The sequence below is a fragment of the Palaemon carinicauda genome, chromosome 16, assembly GCF_036898095.1.
Source record: "Palaemon carinicauda isolate YSFRI2023 chromosome 16, ASM3689809v2, whole genome shotgun sequence".
NCBI lineage: Eukaryota > Metazoa > Arthropoda > Malacostraca > Decapoda > Palaemonidae > Palaemon > Palaemon carinicauda.
The window spans coordinates 3,863,998-3,883,723 of NC_090740.1; the positions used below are offsets into that span (position 1 = coordinate 3,863,998).

The 19,726-nt window shown below is 36.1% G+C and overlaps 1 protein-coding gene across 1 annotated transcript in view; it reads left to right on the forward strand.

The window, feature by feature from the left end:
* LOC137654896 (sodium-coupled monocarboxylate transporter 1-like) overlaps nt 1-19,558 on the forward strand; it is a 25,844-nt gene extending 6,286 nt beyond the window's left edge. The window contains exons 2-11 of the mRNA XM_068388809.1: nt 5,096-5,229; nt 6,075-6,263; nt 6,732-6,886; nt 8,462-8,602; nt 10,132-10,350; nt 12,789-12,907; nt 15,054-15,208; nt 15,663-15,880; nt 17,726-17,826; nt 18,156-19,558. Of these exons, the coding sequence (XP_068244910.1) occupies nt 5,096-5,229; nt 6,075-6,263; nt 6,732-6,886; nt 8,462-8,602; nt 10,132-10,350; nt 12,789-12,907; nt 15,054-15,208; nt 15,663-15,880; nt 17,726-17,826; nt 18,156-18,394 (1,670 nt within the window). The 3' untranslated portion in view covers nt 18,395-19,558. The remainder of the gene's footprint in view (nt 1-5,095; nt 5,230-6,074; nt 6,264-6,731; nt 6,887-8,461; nt 8,603-10,131; nt 10,351-12,788; nt 12,908-15,053; nt 15,209-15,662; nt 15,881-17,725; nt 17,827-18,155) is intronic.
* Nucleotides 19,559-19,726: the final 168 nt, after the last annotated feature.

The following is a 19,726-nucleotide window of genomic DNA, read 5'->3' on the forward strand; positions in this document are numbered from 1 at the left end:
TACCTCTAGCATTAGAGTCTCTTTTACCTCTATTTTTATGTGCCTTATTTATAGCCTTAGGGGCTTTTTGACCTTGATTTTGAGGTGCATTATCTAGCATTATAGGCTCTTTGACCTCTCTTTTTAGGTGCCTTATTTATAGCATTAAGGGCTCTTTGACCTCATTTTTGAGGTGCATTACTTCTAGCATTATAGGCTCTTTGACCTCTCTTTTTAGGTGCCTTATTTATAGCGTTAAGGGCTCTTTGACCTCATTTTTGAGGTGCATTACTTCTAGCATTATAGGCTCTTTGACCTCTCTTTTTAGGTGCCTTATTTATAGCGTTAAGGGCTCTTTGACCTCATTTTTGAGGTGCATTACTTCTAGCATTATAGGCTCTTTGACCTCTCTTTTTAGGTGCCTTATTTATAGCATTAAGGGCTCTTTGACCTCATTTTTGAGGTGCATTACTTCTAGCATTATAGGCTCTTTGACCTCTCTTTTTAGGTGCCTTATTTATAGCGTTAAGGGCTCTTTGACCTCATTTTTGAGGTGCATTACTTCTAGCATTATAGGCTCTTTGACCTCTATTTTAGGTGCTTTATTTATAGCCTTAGGGGCTTTTTGACCTCGATTTTGAGGTGCATTACTTCTAGCATTATAGGCTCTTTGACCTCTCCTTTTAGGTACCTTATTTATAGCATTAGGGCCTTTTTTACCTCAATCTTTTTTATGCCTTATTACTAGCATTAAGGGGTTTTCAACCTCTATTTAGAGGTGCCTTATTTCTAGCATTAAAGGATATTTTACCTCTATTCTCAGGTGCCTTATTTATCGTATTAGGGACTTTTTTTACCTCTATTTCAAAGTGACTTACCTCTAGCATTAAAGGCTATTCTACGTGTTCGTTTACAGGCTCTTCGTTGCTGTTCTCTCCTGTCTGTTCTAGTTTTTCAAGTTCTTGTTTTTCGGTTTCCTTTGATATTTCATCTTCCAGTTTACTTAGTTCGTTAATTTCCTTCGAGATTTCATCGCATACTTTCTTAGTTTGTCAGTTTCCTTCTAGGTTTCAAGAGAGATTTCAGTGCCGTGGGTCCTCAGTTTGTCCGATTCCTCAGAGAAATCTATGGCATCCATGTCTTTGTCCATAAGGGCGATGGGTAAAGACAGGAATGCAATAAATTTTCTCCGCATACGCCATCACACTAAAGTAAACGACGAGTAACACAGTATGTTTACCAATACGATCTGGATATGTCCTTTCTTCAATGTCGAATTTTGGGACTATCCTGTTGAAGAACCACACGTCGCTCACCATTCTGTCTCCCTCCTTATTTCCTTAGTTCCAATAGTCTCCAATGATAGGACATCGTTGCAAAAGCCCAAGCAAAGAATCATTCAATGCGCGTACATTCTTCTTCTTCTTCTTCTTTGTCTACATCTTTTCCCGGAAAGCTTTGAAGATCATTCCTCATTCAAGGCGCGTACATTATGTTCTTCAAAGCTCGACAACTTCTGCAGAACCACCAAAAACCAGCTGTAGATGAAGATGTTCCGAAGAGCCTCCTGTTGATCCTGTAGTTGTAATACGCAATTCTCACAGTCAGCTCCCTGTTCCAAAGATAGTCATTAACAATGTTCACTGCGTTGCATGCCTAGTTTGAAAAAAAAAAGATCAGGTCTTCAGAAGTCATTTGAAGCTCGGGGCGGAAACGTTCTGAACTGCTGCGGGATGATTCTGTTCTGGCGTCATTCAGAACTCCCTGCTAAGTCTACGGCTGTTTGTTCTGAAGGCATTTTGAAATCCGGGAACTTTTTCTTCCGAAGCCGTTCAGAGTTTATGTTCTTGGGTCATTCAGAACTTCATGCTAAGTCTATGGCCATTTTTTCTGCAGCCATTCAGAGATCCGTGAAGATTTTCTTTCGAAGCCGTTAAAGGACTCGCGAAAAAAACTATTCTTTCGTTTCAATAAACTCTAGTAACTCATCATCATCCTCATCATCATCATCATCATAATAATAATAATAATAATAATAATAATAATAATAATAATAATAATAATAATAATAATAATAATAATAATAGTGATAATAATAGTAATAATAATAATAAACTACATGATTTGATTTATGGATTTGAGTCTGATCGTTCTGAAGTCGTTCAACGCTCGGATTTGTAATTTGAAGGAAAAGTTAAGATACTGAATATGAAGATGAAAAGGTAATTGATACTATAATTTATCACTTTCATTATTAAATAACGCCTGAAGCGCACTCTGCGATCGAACTCGGGCGAAGGAATTGACGTTTTCAGCAAACCGCATTGAAATAATTAAAGGCTTCGACTTATTTTTTTAGGTTTGAGATTTAAAACAACCCATTTTCGGTACGAATCGATATCAGAGCCGTTCGAAACACAGAAAATACGTCTCGGAAAAACGTATTTCACGAGTACTTTTCTGAAGAATTCATTTTAGATAATCAATAATGAATACTGATGTAATATTCACAGGATTTTTCCAATGGAATTATTAGTTTCTAGGTTTTTTTTCCTAAGGCGATGGATGTTACTATGTGTATATGTTATGTTTCTACCAATGGTTTATATATTTACACACACATGTACTGTATATATATATATATATATATATATATATATATATATATATATATATATATATATATATATATATATATATATATATATATATATATATATATATATATATATATATATATATACACACATACACACACACACACACACACATATATATATATATATATATATATATGTGTGTGTGTGTGTGTGCATATTTGTGTGTCATCATCCGTGACTGGTCCACAATAGAACAAAGACCCCAGACATGGCATTTTATAAGTTCGTCTTCTCTTCCTTCCCCTGCTTCTTTTACAATCTCTAGGGACACATTCTACAATTCTTAATGTCCATCTGTTGTCTGACATTCTCACTACATGTCCTGCCCATGTCCATTCCTTTTTCTTACATGTTAGAATATCTTCTACTTTAGTTTGCTCTCGTATCCATGTTGCTCCATTTATGTCTCTTATTGTTATTATTATCATTTTTCTTTCCATAGCTATTTTAAGTTATAATCAGCTTATGTTGTAAGGCCTTTAGTAAGGTTCCAAGTTTCTGATGATTAAGTTAATACTGTTAGGACCATCTGATTAAATAATTTCCATTTTTAGAAAAAGATATATATATATATATATATATATATATATATATATATATATATATATATGTATATATATATATACAGTATAAATATATATATATATATATATATATATATATATATACAAATATGTATATAATATATTTATAGATATATATATATATAATATATTTATACATATATACATGTATATATATATATATATATATATATATATATATATATATTTATATATATACACACATACATGAATACATATATAATGAATACACAACGTCTCATCGGCGTATATATATATATATATATATATATATATATATATATATATATATATATACATATATATATATATATATATATATATATATGTGTGTGTGTATATATATATATATATATATATATATATATATATATATACACATACACACACACATATATACATATATATATATATATATATATATATATATATATATATATATATATATATATTTATATACATACATACATGAATATATATATATATATATATATATATATATATATATATATATATATATATATATATATATATAATGAATACACAATGTCTCATCTGCGTCAGAAATCGAAGAGAGCTTCTTCTCGGACAGATCATCCTGCAGATAGTTTTCAGGATAACAGCAGAAATACATTTACTCCTCTCTATTTATTGTTTGGTATCGACATGTGTTTCGGATCACTTCGCGACCTTTCTCCAGGACTACATTGACTTTAGGAACTACACTTTAATATAAGGGTTATTGTGGTGAAATTTTGAACAAAGGCCACTTATTAATGATTGGTGACCCAATAGGTGCTATTTGAAACGATACATTATTAGCGCCTAAATGCGTAGAGTGTATGTATGTTGAGAGAGAGAGAGAGAGAGAGAGAGAGAGAGAGAGAGAGAGAGAGAGAGAGAGAAGGGTGGGATGCTTAGGAAAATGCAAACGAGGGATATTTCCGTCTTATGAATATTAATACGAATAGTCAGTTCCAATATTATTCAAGAAAATTTTATATAGAAATAGGATAAGAAAATTCAAATAAAAAGGTATGATAAGATCTCTTGATGAATTAGTTTCGAAATAATATTACATTAAATTTCTTAAAAGAATAAAAAAAGTTCTCTCTCTTTTCATATATATTTCATTCATCATCGCATTTCTTTGAGTGATACCGGTAATTTCCCCTCCTCACATTCGAACCATCCTAACGATGTCTCGGTTGTTTAACGTTGGCCACCTTTCAGGGCAAGAGAGGCATGATCTCTCCAAGTCACTGGCCAGGCGACACCGGTTTTGTTGATGGGTGTACAATAATAATAATAATAATAATAATAATAATAATAATTATTATTATTATTATTATTATCATTATTATTATTCACTTAAATCTACGGACCAAGTTTACCCTTCTTCACATGTTGACAGTGAATTGATTGTATAATATGATGATAATAATAATAATAATGATAATAATAATAATAATAATAATAATAATTTACTCAAATCTACGGACTGAGTTTAACCTTTTTCACATGTTGACAGTGAATTAATAATAATAATAATAATAATAATAATAATAATAATAATAATAATAATAATAATAATAATTTACTCAAATCTACAGACCAAGTTCACCTTTTTTCACATGTTGACAGTGAATTAATTGTTCAATATAATAATAATAATAATAATAATAATAATTTACTCAAATCTACGGACCAAGCTTACCCTTTTTCACATGTTGACCGTGAATTAATAATAATAATAATAATAATAATAATAATAATAATAAGAAATGAAAAAATTTCTGAAATCCTACTATATTCTACTTTAAACGAAGCATCATCTTACCATCTCATACCTTACATTTCCTCTTTGTATAGGCAATTCAACGGAAGTATACCTGCACGGGACGCAATTATGGATGAACCTTCTGGGCTGTACCTGGGGAACGCTTATCGTCATGTTCATATTCGTACCGGTGTTCTACCCTCTGAACATAGCCTCGTTATGTCAGGTGAGGAACAGGTAGCATTCTTAGTGATTGATTAGAATGTTCATCTTGATTACCTTTGCCTTACCTGGTGACATTATTATTATTATTATTATTATCATTATTATTGTTGTTGTTGTTGTTGTTGCTCTTATTATTATTATTATTATTATTATTATTATTATTATTAGCTAAGCTACAACCTTAGTTGGAAAAGCAGAATGCTATAAGCCCGAAGGCTCCAATAGGAAAAAATAGCCCAGTGAGGAAAGAAAATTATTATTATTATTATTATTATTATTAGCTAAGGTACAACCCTAGTTGGAAAAGCAGAATACTATAAGCCCGAAGGCTCCAATAGGAAAAAATAGCCCAGTGAGGAAAGAAAATTTTCATCAGTACCTCAAACTTTTGTTTTTCACCAGTACCTCTAACTTCTTTTTTCACCAGTAGCCTTAACTTATATTGTTTTTCACCTGTACCTCAAACTTTTGTTTTTTCACCAGTGCCTCAAACTTTCTTTTTTTTCACCAGTGCATTAAACTTCTCATTTCTTTCACCATTACCTTTAATCTCTCGTTTTTTTTTTTTTTTTTCCTTTTTACCAGTACCTCGAACTTCTAATTTCTTTCACCAATACCTCGAACTTCTAATTTCTTTCACCAGTACCTCGAACTTCTAATTTCTTTCACCAGTACCTCGAACTTCTAATTTCTTTCACCAATACCTCGAACTTCTCATTTCTTTCACCAGTATCTGGAACTTCTAATTTCTTTCACCAATACCTCGAACTTCTAATTTCTTTCACCAGTACCTCGAACTTCTAATTTCTTTCACCAATACCTCGAACTTCTCATTTCTTTCACCAGTATCTGGAACTACGCTTCAAATCTTCTCTCATGAAGAAACTGGCCTCCCTCACCCAAGTTATGAACAACATCATGTATCTGGGGGTGTGTTTGTACGCCCCTTCGCTGACCCTGGGCTCTGCCCTGGGTATTCCAACCTATGTGGCCATTCTGGTCTCTGGCATCGTCTGCGCCATTTACGTCACCTGGGTAAGCAAGATGCAAGTGATGTTATTGGACATTTGATGTTGATGTAGTTTCTATTTTGTTTGTGTGTATGTGTGAGAGTATACACATTACCTTTCTGATATACCATTGTCTTTATTATGCCTTCATTATTAGCCTATAAGATATATATACATAGATATGTGTGTGTCATCTTCTCTTTCCATGACTGACTAAATCCAGAGAGGATTCATTGGCTAGATACATCAAAGGATAGCCAGTTCCTTGTGATGCGCAGTGCCTATCTAGGATAGAGACGATTGGCGAAATCTAACCGAGGCTCTTTGTGTCAATAGGCGTAGAAGATGATGATAATATGTGTGTGTGTGTGTTGAAGTAAATTTCATCACTACAGTATCAGAGCCTTTACTTCTTACTCTCGTTATCATACTTATCAAATTATACGCATACCTGCTCTAGACATTCACCTCTTCTATTCCTTTTCTCCCATAGGGCGGTATTCGCGGCGTCATATACGCAGATATAATCCAAACAATCATGATGTTCTTGGGCGTCTTCATCGTCATCGTTCAAGTTGTCGCGGAACTGGGCGGAGTCTCCGAGGTGTGGGACATCGCGAAGAGAGGCGGACGCCTGGAATTCTTCAAGTGAGCTGAGTCTCCCAAGCTCAAATCTTTCTTAGAAAGGAATCTTTCCTGATTAGTGTTATTACGGCTTATTGACAACTGGTGAAGGAATGATGAAATAAAAAGAATGGCAGGCGTAGTAAAGATTACAGCGGTGATAAGTGTCGCGACTGAGATGGTGTGGACACACGCTGAGGACGGATGATAGGGAAGGAGTAAGGAGGGCTTAGGAGGAACCTGTTTTGGGGGAGAAGATCGAGAGGGAGGCTGAGAATTAGATGCGGAGATAAGGTGAAGGATGATATGGAGCGAAGAGGTTTGGTGGAAGAGGGTACCTTTGATAGAAAGCATTAGATAGGGCGCATCAGGCAACCGACCCCTTAATGTAGGGACAACATTGGGATGGAAAAAGGTGAAGGAATTTTTATCGAACATGAGTCATTATAAGCTCTACGATAGTGGGTTTTTTGGCCTGACTCGCATACTGCTTATTATTATTATTATTATTATTATTATTATTATTATTATTATTATGTTTCATTCATGGTTAGATGGCAAACTTATTTCATTCTCTTAAGAATTCTTTATTGTAAACTTCAGTCATGGTCTATGAAAGGACATAAAATTTGTCTGATGCAGTAGCCTTTTTCTACATCCTTGATTACTCCGCACGGGCTCTTGTTTGTTAACCAGCAAATTCCAAACTTAAAAATTAATGTAATTTGTGAGGCTACTGTTAATTCTGTGGCTTTTATCGTGCTTAAAAAAAATGTGGTTTCTTCTTGAATACATCGACAACAGCGACAACAACAAACATTGTCGTTTCTAGTCCGCTGCAGGACAAGAGCCTCAGACATGTCTTTATTCATGTGTGAGGTTTGGCATTTTTCATCATAATACTGGCCACTGCGGATTGGTGATGGTAGGAGTTTATGGTCTGATTGCTCACAGCAAACCAACCTAGTATGGGTGGGGCTGACCTAGTACAGCTTTGTTGATCATGGCGATACACAAAGCCTTTCCCCACGTTGAGGTATTCCCACTAGTTAGGGTCACCCATACTAGCTTGGTTTGCTGTGAATGGGGGATCAGAATAAAGTCTCCCACCATCACCAATCTGCAGTGGCTAACATGTTGATGAAAATTGGCCAAACTCCAGATATGAATAAGAAAACGTCGGAGGGCTTTCTCCTGCAGTGGAATAGAATCGACTGCATTTGTGGTTGTAAATGCATGATCTTAGATGTCAAAATGACCCAGTTTGATAAACCCTGCTAGTTGCCGACCTAGGAAACGGCAGTGACTTAAATATTTCTCTACTGGTTGTATAAAAACTCTGAAGTGTTCTATTTCCACACTAGTAATTAAAAGAAAAAAAATTATTTGTCAAAGAATGTTTCCTCAAGAAACATGCATACTATGATTCACCCCAGGTTAAAGATTATTTTTGGGCATAAATAATTTACTCTTTCTTATAACAAATTTCAAGTAGCAGTTAACCACTGTAATCACAAGGTCTTCATAGATATGACACCTGTCTAACATATTCCACTTAGGAACATGAGTACCTTATGACTAACCTCTACTTTCTTACAGCTTCAACATTGATCCTCTAGAACGGCACACCTTTTGGTCTGTGCAAAGTCTTGGACTATATTTTGTCGTCAGCGTAGTAGGGTTCTCACAGACGCAGTATCAGAGACTGACTTCTGTCAGCACGATGCAGAAAGCGCAATGGTATGTATGGTTATCAACCCTTTCATGGCAAAACAAAATGATTGATTGATTGAATTAAAGTTTTCTGACATCCTGACATCGAAGGTCATTGATGGCAATATCGTTTGTTATAAATAAGGAGTAAAAGGAAATTCAATTTAAAACCACAAAAGCAATGTCCTTTCAAAAGTTGAATAAATTTTAGAAGACCTACTTCTGAAATAAATCTAAAAATACCACTAGCTTAATACTGTACAACACATCCTTCGTAAGAATCTTACCTTGGTAAGGATGAACCTACCATCCACACTTCAGTCAACAAATGCCTCACTGTCAGGGATATCAAACAATCATCGCAATACAGTCCACCCTCGCTTTTCGCGGGTTCATTCTTCGCGATTTCACTCGTTTGCAACACAGAGAACCGTATAACTCATCAAATGAAAAATCACATATTCGCGAGTTCGCAAGAAGTACTCTCGCGGCACGATGATTTCAAACAGCCCGCGGTCCTTTGCACTGGCTTGTTTTGACTCAATTACCTTTCCGCAATACACAACCTCCCATCTCACGCTGACTCAGCCACAGTCTTGCATTGTTTCTCCTTGCATGTGAGTCTCCCTCTTTGGTCCTTTTTGTGCAAAACCACAGTTTCATGTAAAAAAATGATGTATTTGTATACAGTGGTACATACTCTTGTACAGTGTTTGTTTTAACGGCTAATGTATCGTAGATGTGTGATCCCTTACAGTACTGCGCAAGAGACGACACACCAGGAGTCGCGTCATACTCTGAATCTTGAATGCAGTATCATTGTATACATATTGTACAGTACAGTATTACAGTAATGTATAATATTGTTTTTACGTAATCTGTTTAGTACTGTAAGTAAATTATTACAGGTACTATACTCCACAATATGTAAATGTAGGGTACATGTGCAGTGAGCTGTCAAACTCTGCGAGTCCTCCGAATAAAGACAGCAAACACTCACAGTACAGTTAAGCTGTTCTGTACTGATGGTATTGTACATATATTACAGTAATATACACTACAGTATCAGCAAGTGTTACATTAGATAGAAACAACAGTGTTTTGTTGTTATAAGTGTCCCAATGACTACTATAGTGTTACGTACTGCACTATACTGTACCATAGCCTTACCATGTCCAGTACTAGTGTGCACGTGTGCACATGTACTGTACACTTACTGAAATGTCACCATTCAATTACAAAATACTTATACTGTGATAGGAACAAAGTAAAAATAATATCAAGCAGTACTTAGTGTATTAATTGACAGCGTGTTAGCAATAGGCAGTGACTTGGTAGGGTTAGCAGTTATTAAACCCTAGGGCAGCAAGTATTCACCGAATCTCGTTTTTCGCGCCTGTCTCTGTTACCTAACCCTCGCGAAGAGCGAGGACTGACTGTATAAAGTACTTATAAATGTTATAAGAGTTCTTAATTTTTTAGTCTGAATTCGTATTTATTATATATTATGGCAACACTAGTCATATGCTAAATTTGATTATCTTTCCCTGTCCTAGGCTTTGTGTTTTTTTCCGTATCAGCATGTCTATCCTGTGGTCGCTGTTCTACTTTGCTGGCCTGGTGGCCTATGCAATCTACGCGGACTGTGATCCAGTGTCCAGCGGGAAGGTGGAGAAGGCTGATCAGATCCTGGCGTATATGGTGGGGGATAAATTATCGCATATTCCTGGAATGATGGGGCTCTTCGTGTCTGCTGTTGCTGGAGCTCTGTTGAGGTGACGCAAAAATTATTCAAATTGAAGCTAAGGTTTTTTAAACTGAAGCTAAGATTTTCAAAACTGAAGCTAAAATGTTTAAAACTGAAGCTAAGATTTTTTAAGCTGAAGCTAAGATTTTTCAAACTGAAGCTAAGTTTTTAAAACTGAAGTTAAGATTTTTAAAACTGAAGCTAAGATTTTGAAAACTGAAGATAAAATTTCCAAAACTGAGGCTAAAATTCTCAAAACTGAAGCTAAAATGTTTAAAACTGAAACTAGAATGATTAAAAATAAAGCTGAAATTCTTAAAAACTGAAGTCAAAATTTCAAAACAGAAGTTGAATTTTTAAAAACAGAAGCTAAAATCTTTAACACTGAAGCTAAATTTTTTTAAAATGAAGATATGTTTTTAAAACGGAAGCTAATTTTTACAAAACTGAAGCTAATTTTTTTTAAATGAAGTTAAATTTTTAAACACTGAAGCTAATATCTTTAAAACTGAAGCTAAAATGTTTAAAATAAAAGCTCAAATTTTTGAAAATGAGGCTAAAATTTTTCAGAATTGCTCTTGAAAGTTCATTTGGAAATCCTACGTATATCTGTCAAAGAACACAGAAATATCTTTACTGGTGTCATTTTGACTTATACATTACATTCCAAAAAAGAATAGTTATCACTTTATACCTCTTCTTTGTAACAGCTCCTCACCTATCCTCCTCCTTAGATTGCTAGACTGGTTTAAGTCTGTCTGGGGTGAAGATATCTATGGTTATCTACGGATACGTCCCTGATTATACACAATATCACTTTGTACCTCTTCTTTGTAACAGCTCCTCACCTATCCTCCTCCTTAGACTGCTAGACTGGTTTAAGTCTGTTTGAGGTGCAGATATACATGGTTATCTACGGATACGTCCCTGATTATACACGATATCACAGGATAGTCGACCCGGGGGTTAGAACCCTGTGATACCTGACGGTAATTCTCTTGTAATAACACTCGCAGAAATATTATACAGTAGGAAGCTGCCGGAAGGAACTTCCATCAGGACGACATGGCTATCTCACCCAAATATAGATTTTTTCCCACGGCAAAATACATTTTTTTTTTATTATGTTTACTATTTCCTAATACTAATTCATTTCTCTGACGTTTATTGCTTGGTTAAGATTGGTGATACTGAGTACCATATACTGTACTGTACCTCAATTAATAATCCGGTCTGAGACAATGAGAAATGATATCCGAATAATTCGAGTTATTTTCATCTTGGAAAGGAATTTCAATTATTGTGCTTCTTTCAATTAATGGAATATGAAGGTGTCTATCCCTATAAGAAAGTAGACTGAGGTGGTAGGGTCCTGTTATGAGAAGAGATGAACAGTATATTGGGAGGAGAGTGATGGAAATGGAGGTACAGGGAACGAGAAGGAGAGGGAGACCAAAACGAAGGTGGATGGACTGTATCAAGGATGACCTTCGATCAAAGGGATTAACCGGTGATGAAGTGTGGGACAGAGGTAGATGGAGAACGCTGGCCAGAAACATCGACCCCACATAAAAGTGGGAAAAGAAGAAGAAGAAGAAGAAGAAGAAGAAGATGTCTATTCCTATATCAACAGGGTTTGTGTATCAACATGATCAGCAAAGCTGTACTAGTCACGGACACCCATACTGGGCTGGCTCGCTGTGAGCGATCAGACGAAACTCTCCCACCATCAACAATCCGCACTGGCCAGCGTGGCGGTGAAAATTGTCCAAACCCCAGACATGAATAATGACATGCCTTAGGCCTTTTTCCTGCAGTGGATTATAAACGGCTGCATCTATTTGTTGTTGTTGTTGTTGTTGTTGCTGCTTGAGGGTACACTTGGGTACACTATTCTATATCATTTCTCTTTTGAAGTTTTTATAGTTTATATATAAAAGATGTAATTTAATGTTATTACCGTTCTTAAAATATTTCATTAATTATTCATTACTTCTCTTGTAGCTTATCTATTTCCTTATTTCCTTTCCTCACTGGGCTATTTTTCCCTGTTGGAGCCCTTGGGCTTATAGCATCTTACTTTTCCAACTAGGGTTGTAGCTTGGCTTCTAATAATAATAATAATAATAATAATAATAATAATGATAGTAATAATATTATTATTATTATTATTATTATTATTATTATTATTGATAATAATAAAATTAATAATAATAATAATAATATTATTATTATTATTATTATTATTATTATTATTATTATTATTATTGATAATAATGATAATGATAATAATATTATTATTATTAAAAATAATAATAATAATAATAATAATAATAATAATAATAATAATAACAAAATATAGACGAAGGCCCAGTTATGAAGGAAGTAGGTTAATTTTGATAACTGACCACTGCCATCAAAATCACCTGTCACTGATATATTTTTGATAATTCTTTCCTGTTTCAGTTCGCTTTCGTCTTTCGTGAATTCGACCGTTGTCTTGCTTTGGGAGGATATCTTCACTGGATGGGAAACCTTCAACAAAATGCCTCAGAGAACGAATATGCTGATCTCACGCGCACTTTGTAAATGCTATTTTTTGGGATTTTGCTGTTTTTTTTTTATTTTTTACTGATAATATACTTCAGATGATACTAAGATAATGTATATATATATATATATATATATATATATATATATATATATATATATATATATATATATATATATATACATATATATATATATATATATATATATATATAAAACCATAGGTAGAATATATATATGTATGTATATATATATATATATATATATATATATATATATACATATATATATATATATATATGTGTGTGTGTGTGTGTGTGTGTGTATTAATATCCATATATATACAAATATATATATATATACACACATATATATGTATATATATATATATATATATATATATATATATATATATATATATATATATATATATATATATATATATGTGTGTGTGTGTGTGCGTGTGTGCGTGCGTATGTGTGTGTGTGTGTGCGTGTGTGTGTGTATTTATATCCATATTAATATATATATATATATATATATATATATATATATATATATACACGCACTATTAAATATAAACAAATTATCTGTACACTCATAGGTATGTGTGTACATGTGCGGGTGAGGAGTAGTTTCGTTAAATTGATTTGTTTTATACTCTGCCAGTTAACAACGGTTACATACCTAAGTATAAGTTCGTGATCTTGCAAGTAAAATTGGCCCTTATCATCGCTTTTATAATAACCAGCGCATGTCATGACCCAGTGGTGAAATAAAGTCTACGGACATAGCCCTTCATATTTCAAAATCATCAAAATCATCCGCTATTGTCCTTTGATCTGAAATTGAAGCAAATTACGGTTAGTGCAAAGTAGCAAGGTGAATAAAGATTCATATTTTGAAAGAAATGAAGATTTTTCAGACTTGTACATAAATCAAGAATCTATTATCTGTAAAAATACTTTTTACTAGATAGAAAAGTAAGAATATATAGTTACATACAATAGGAATTTCGGAATATAATCATGGGAAGAATTGCAAAAGATGATATGGCCTCTTAGTGTTGATCTTATTTTCATAGGCCTTCAATTTCACGTACATACATACATATATAGCCTATGCATACTAGCGTGGGGACATATACCCATTGGTTTGAAAGTATATTGTGCTGTAAGGTAAGGTTAACTTAGACAACGGGCGTTGCATTGATTAATGTTTAGTCCTGCAAACTTTTAACCAAACCACAGTACATTGCTCATTGATCTTAAATCGTAAGTTACCATAATTAACTAAATCATTACTATGTTTTCCACTGCATATTACCTTGAAGTTAATGAATACTTTTGTATAATACTTATAAAATACATACCCTCTCTAATTGGGTATACCTCAACGCGGTGAAAGGGTTTATGCATCGCCATGATCAGCAAAGCTCTACTAGTCAGGGCCACCCATACTAGGTTAGGTTGCCGTGAGCGATTAGACTAAAGTCTCCTACCATCACCAATTCGCACTGGCCAGCGTGATGATGAAAACTGGTCAAACCCAAAACATGTATAAAGACATGTCTAAGGCCTTTTTCGTTAAAGTTTTTATAGTTTATATAGGAGATACTTATAATAATGTTTTTACTCTTCTTAAGATATTATATTCTTCTTTTTCCTTTCCTCACTGGGCTGTTTTCCCCCATTGGAGCCCCTAGGCTGATAGCATCCTGCTATTTCAACTAGGGTTGTAGCTTAGCAAGTAATAATAATAATGATAATAATAATAATAACTTGAAACGACTACATTTGTTGTTATTGTTGTTACTGTTGTGTACAAGACATTATTACACACTGATGTTAAAAAATGTAAAAACATTCTTTTCTGAGGTTACATTCCTTGAAATCTGTATATTAGAAACGACTACATTCGTTGTTATTGTTCTTGCTGTCGTATACAATACATTATTACCCACTAATGTTGAAAACATGAAAACATTTCTTTCTGGGGCTACATTCCTTGAAATCTGTACATTAGAAACGACTACATTTGTTGTTATTGTTCTTGCTGTCGTATACAATACATTACTACCCACTAATGTTAAAAAATGTGAAAACATTCCTTGAAATCTGTACATTAATCTCACCCAATATGAACATCCCCACGATCTATGAATCTATGAATACTTTGCAGGTTGCATCATTGTGATCCTAGCTGTAGGATCAGCCGTGTTCGTCGAGAGACTTGGGACGCTGTTCCAAGCTGGTTACACCATTTCGAGCGCCCTGACAAGTCCCTTCGATGGTTTGTTCATAACAGCGGTTGCTGCACCCTGGGTTAATGTCAAGGTGAGGGGCGTAGAGGGGCCCGTGGAATTCCATAGTTAAGTGCAAATATAGATAGCAATGGAAATAATGTAAGACAAATGTCTGAAGTAAATAATAATAAAGGGAACAGAATAGGCCTATGCAAGTCTCTCTCTCTCTCTCTCTCTCTCTCTCATCTGTGTGTCTCTCTCTTATCTGTCTCTCACTCTTTCATCCATCTCTCTCTCTCTCTCTCTCTCTCTCTCTCTGATCTGTGTGCGTCACTCTCTCTCTTTCTCTCTCTCTCTCTCTCTCTCTCTCTCTCTCTCTCTCTCTCTCTCTGATCTGTGTGCGTCACTCTCTCTCTCTCTCTCTCTCTCTCTCTCTCTCTCTCTCTCTCTCTCTCTCTCTCTCTCTCACTCTTTAATCCATCGTCTCTCTCTCTCTCTCTCTCTCTCTCTCTCTAAGATCATCTATTAACAACATATTTTCCCAGGGTGTCATCAGCGGTTTTTTAGCCGCCATGACCTTCAACATCTGGCTCGGGTTAAGCCAGATGACCTATGGCACCGGGACTACCGAGCCACTACCTCTGTCAACTGATGCCTGCTACCCCGAGGTGGACTTGACTCTCCACTCGAACTGGGATACACTCGTCGTTACGTCAGCCTCCAACTCTAGCCTCGAGTCTTCCCTTCAAACGCCAAGTAGCGGGTGAGACTCGTAACCCTGATATTGGAGCCATTGTAGTTGGTTGGCATAAACCTGGTGTAGAATTCCAAACTCCAGAACATCACTAAGCCTAAGGATCCCTACGTAATCTAACCCAGAAGCCGTGTCCTTAAATACTTACGTACGTCCCCATGCGACATCACTTCTAAGCCTAAGGATCACTACCTAACCTAACCCAGGAGCCGTGTCCTTGAATACTTACGTACGTCCCCATGCGACATCACTTCTAAGCCTAAGGATCCCTACCTAACCTAACCCAGGAGCCGTGTCCTTGAATACTTACGTACGTCCCCATGCGACATCACTTCTAAGCCTAAGCATCCCTACCTAACCTAAGCTAGGAGCCGTGTCCTTGAATACTTACGTACGTCCCCATGCGACATCACTTCTAAGCCTAAGGATCACTACCTAACCTAACCTAGGAGCCGTGTCCTTGAATACTTACGTACATCCCCATGCGACATCACTTCTAATTCTAAGGATCACTACCTAACTTAACCTAGGAGCAGTATCCTTGAATAATTACCTATGTCCCCATGCGACACCCCCGCTAAGACTGCCATATTCTTAGCTTACCCAAAGACTTGAAGGTTAAAAGGCTAAAGGTGTCTGGTTTCAGTTCCAGTTCCACCAGAATAGATACTCACCAGAACGTCAGCCGGTGAAGCCCAACCCCCCATTGTGGTGCCGTACCACAGCAGTGGCCTCCTCAGTAAACAGCTTAAACTCTCTGTCCCGGGCGGGGATCGATCTGTTGCCATGCGAATGCCAGGCAAATACGTTGCCACTGTACTAGCCTGGTTTGCTTCCCAACCAGGTTCATTCCTGGCTAGGTAACACTATATCACATTTCTTAAATCGCAAAACTAGCTTCATATTACCGTATTTCAGACCAAGATAAACAACAACTTCCCCATAAATAAAATCAATTTGACAAGTAATAAGAACGTTTACGCCTGTCCCAACGAACTACATTCAGCCCATGATCTATACCCAAGCACCACGCCCCCCCCCCCCTGTTAAGACTAGGGCGAGCCAGGCAATGGCTACTGATGACTCAGAAGATAGACTTAATAAACTCCTCTAAACTCCCCCTCCCTAGCTCAATAGGATGGAGAGGTTGCAGACAACCCATCCCTTCAGACTGCAGTATTCTCAGCTTTCCCCAAGACTCCCTTACAATAGAATGTCGCAATTCATTCCCCTATTATACCCAAATGCAAAACAGATTAAAATAAATGGTTTCTCTAGCTAGGGTAACCTCAACGGTATCCCAAGTTTCTCATAACACATCCTGTCTCTGGAGTTTTTAGAATAATGATTAAAAGCTTTCCCTTTTGAAGCAGGCCTACAATTTCTTTTCCTCTTTGAGTTGATGTTTAGTCATTTGCTTTTTATTCTCAGAATTTCTTGTTTCTTAAGTTATCAGATGAAAGTCAGACTATATTATCGTAGCCTAATGAAAACGTTCCTGCCTCGCTAGACTGGGGTTCAAGTCCCGCTCAAGCTCGATAGTTTCTTGTAGTGTCTGCAACCTCACCATCCTTGTGAGCTAAGGATTGGGGGTTTGGGATAGCCTATAGTTTTACCTGCTGAGTCATCAGCAGTCACTGCCAGGCCCTACCTGATCCTAGCTTCATAGAGAGGGGGCTTGGACACTGATTATATGTATATACGGTCAGTCTCTAGGGCACTATCCTGCTAGGGAATTGTCACTGTCCGTTGCCTCTGCCATTCATGAGCAACCTGTCCTTTAAAAACTTTAAATAATAGGCATAACTAAGATGCCTCTATTCAACCTGAAATCCTTTTTTATTTTTTTTCCAGGAATCCATACCCATCCATATATGACCTATCATACTGCTATATTGGATTGATAGGCATTTCCATAGTCTACATGGTATCGACTATCGTGTCTATCATCACAGGTGAGCTGGAGAAACGTAATATGTTGTTACTATAAGCAATTAGATCAATTAACACAACATAAAATGCAATATTTATTTGGATCACTTATCTGATAAGAGGTTAAAAAGGTAATGCTGGTGAAACATATACAATGAAATATACAGCCATGTTTTTCTTGTTGCTGTTGCCATAAAGGGGTTAGTTTATATTCTAAATTGTCTCTCAAGCCTTTTTCAATTATCTTAGTTCATAAAATCTCTTCCTAACTATTATCATTATCATTATTAATTGATCTCTCTATTATCATCATTATAATTATTGTTACTAGCATTATATTCCTGTACGTCAGGTGCGGTGAAGCCGTCTGAAGTGGACCAACATCTTGTGAACCAAACTTGCTTCCGGGCGTATAGCTGGATGTACAAACGCTTGTCTCCTGCAAGGTCGGAGCTTCCACGAACTCAAACATCTCTCAAGACAGCAGTGCAAACACCTTCTGGAGACAGCCTGAGGATATCAGAGGACCAACAGAAAGACAGCGTTACCAGGACTCAATCGAATTCAGCAAACTCACCCTATCCCATATAGCTTATTGAGTCTCTGGTAGTACTACTCTGTGAAAAGGAGAGTGAATGTTTAGGAGTGATTGGGACTAGGGATAAGGCCACACCGGACGAGTGGAAAGGCTTGACCTCCTGCAGTTCCTGCTGATTGGTGGTTTCCAGCATCTTCACCTAAGACCACATTATTTTTCATCAGCTAACGGCATATTTGTACAAAAGGAATACTTCAACTGCTGACTATGATGCATTGGAGAGTGGCGTTTCTATAGTGTGGTCTTGTATCACTCTGTCTCACTGCTTTGCTGACCAAGTCGTGCCACTACCTCGACACTTGCCGCATCCGGTGTGGCCTTACCCTAAGCAGGGCCATATTATCCATAAGGTCAACTAGGCTGAAGCCTAGGAGCCCAGCAAGAGCAGTGCCCCAGACAGAGCAGGGGCCCACCAAGAGCAAGGGCCCTCCAAGAACAGAGGCCAATGCAACTTCTTTCAGTGTTAAATGTAAAAACTATGGATAAATTACCTCAGTTGTAATATCATTGTAATAAATTGTACAAAAAGAGAGTGCAAAATGTGCCAGGGGGACTGTTAGGGGATGGCGGGGGTCCCAATGAACCAAGAAACTTCGGGGTCCTGTCATGAGTTAACACAACACTGACCCAAAGACCCATCATAGTGCCAACAAAATAATTTATAGCTTATCCAAAATGAATTGAGCTTCTTTCTGACATTGTGGCATATTTCATTGATTAGAATCTACTGGTGCAGCTTTCGAAAGAGATATTTTGGGATCTTATCACGTTTATAATAACATTCCAAATATTTTGACAGTATGGGACCTTTTTATCATGGAAATCCGCACCTTTATCTGCAATCTTCAAATCTGAAGGGTATATTATCCATTATCTTTGATCCTTTCAGGGAGAATGTTTGTTGATGGGCGTACGCTTGCTCTTTCTCAAAAGGCGTTCAGTTCTCACCTCTTCTTCATTTATAGTTTTTTCAATACTTTTTTCTGTACTCTGTTTATCATAGTAAGGTTTTTATCTGTTAAAGGGAATATTCTTTCTTTACGATTCTTCTTGCATTGTACTTGCTTGAGGGTACACTCAGGCACACTATTCTCTGTTTCCTTATTTCCTTTCCTCATTGGGTTATTTGCCATGTTAGAGCCCTTGGGCTTATAGCATCCTGCTTTCCAAATAGGTTGTAGCTTAACTAATAATAATAATAATAATAATAATAATAATAATAACACTGGTTTTCATCACTTGCATTTAGTTCAGAGTTCTTGAAAAAAATTTATTTTTTGACTTGCCCCTTTCCGCACCATATAAATTACTTCTGAAAGTACAAT